This window comes from Mandrillus leucophaeus, unplaced genomic scaffold (genome assembly GCF_000951045.1).
Source record: "Mandrillus leucophaeus isolate KB7577 unplaced genomic scaffold, Mleu.le_1.0 Scaffold637, whole genome shotgun sequence".
Classification (NCBI taxonomy): Eukaryota; Metazoa; Chordata; class Mammalia; order Primates; family Cercopithecidae; genus Mandrillus; species Mandrillus leucophaeus.
Window position 1 is genome coordinate 150930 of NW_012106886.1, and position 1690 is coordinate 152619.

Genomic DNA, 1690 nt, shown 5'->3' on the forward strand with positions numbered 1-1690 from the left:
AAAGGAAAAAGAAAAAAGAGAAAGATGGTGAATATAGGGAGCCTAGTTCTGCTATTGCGCAAATCTCAACCGCAACTCCCGCTGAGGGCCGTGGTGTGGTTTGTGCAGTAAGATTCCAAAGTGCCTTGGGGCCTCCGGGATGGAAGATTCAGCTGTGGAAAGGGAGGTAATTGTAAGTCATTGTGGTGGCCGGCGACCACCCCTCCACATCCTGGCTCTCACCTGTAACCTTCTGTTGTTGCCTCTCCCCAAGTGCTGTGATTTGGGCTTTCATGCCAGCCTGGCCCGCACCTTCCGGACCTATCTCTCAGCTGAATACAATCTGGAGACTTCTCGCCACGAGGGACTGGATGTCATCGAGAATGCAGTGGACAACTTGGATTCCCGAAGTGACAAGCACACAGTCATGGACATGTGCAATCAAGTCTTCTGCCCTCCACTCAAGTTCGAGTTCCAGCCCCACATGGGGGATGAGGTAGGCTTCCCCCTGGAGCCCGGGCTTGGGGCTGCCTCCCTCTGTTCCCCCATGTGCTCCAGAACATCAGCCCAGGTTGCACATACAGGAAGTTTCTATCTGAGGCCTGGGGTCAAGCTCCTGGTTCATGGGCTTCCCCAGCCGAGGAGTTTACCACTAATACCCTAATCTTACTGTCTCAAGTGCCCCCCATGCAGAATTGCAGCACCTTGGCTTCCTTTACAACCCCTCCCAGCTATGTCTAGAAGACTCCAAGGGAGCCCCAGTCTGCATACAGGCTCATGTTCTTCCCCCAGATGGCCAGGTGAGGTCCCTGGGAAGCCTGGGCCTCACTGTAGCCTCACCACAGCCATTCAGGCCGGTGCATTCCACCAGGGCACTCCCTTCCTCCAACACTGCAAGCCTTTGATATGCCAGACAATCGAGTTTCCTTCAGTGCTTGTACTGCTCAGATCCTTGTTACATTCTGAAAAAACAAACAAACAAACAAATGAAAAACAAATGGGAAGAAGGCCCTTGTGACTGGCCCCAACACAGCCCTACTAGTTACCCAAGGCTTACAAAATCCCTTATGCAAATAGTTGCCTGAGCTTATGTGTGTCACTGCTCCCTCTGGGCATTGGGGGAACCCACTCCAACAGTGTCCCTGACCCAGCCATCGTCTGGGTCCCAGTGAGGCTCAGCTGGGCCATCCGTGGCACCTGCTAGGAGGGGAGGGGCAAGGAGGCATCTGAGAGGATGGCATTTGCTAGACCCTCTGCATGGCTCTGCCCACTTGCTTCTGCAGGGCTGCACTGCTGTGCCTGCCCCATCCCTCTGCCATCAGCTCCAACTCTTTCGATCCATCACCTGGACCTGAAAATGCGGGCCTCGTGGTGACCACTGGTGACCATAAACTTTGGGTTGCCCAGTCAGTGGCAAATAACTAATACCGTCCAGAGAGCCCTACTGTCCCTTGTGATCCTAGCTGTGATCCTGGAAGGGGTGAGGTGCACATGCCTGCCAGCAGCCTAACCCGCAGGTGATACTAGAGTCCCACATGAAAGGTGGAGGGCGGTGGCTTACGTCTGTAATCTCAGCACTTTGGGAGACCGAGGCAGGTGGATCACTTGAAGTCAGGAATTCAAGACCAGCCTGGCCAACATGGTGAAACCCTGTCTCTGTTAAAAAAAAAAAAAAATTAGCTGGGCATGGTGGCAGGTGCCTGTAGTCCCA

General features: G+C 53.8%; 1 protein-coding gene across 1 annotated transcript in view; it reads left to right on the top strand.

The window, feature by feature from the left end:
* SRGAP3 (SLIT-ROBO Rho GTPase activating protein 3) overlaps positions 1-1690 on the top strand; it is a 144504-nt gene that overhangs the window by 69623 nt on the left and 73191 nt on the right. Inside the window, exon 5 of the mRNA XM_012000648.1 lies at positions 254-475. Within this exon, the coding sequence (XP_011856038.1) occupies positions 254-475 (222 nt within the window). The remainder of the gene's footprint in view (positions 1-253; positions 476-1690) is intronic.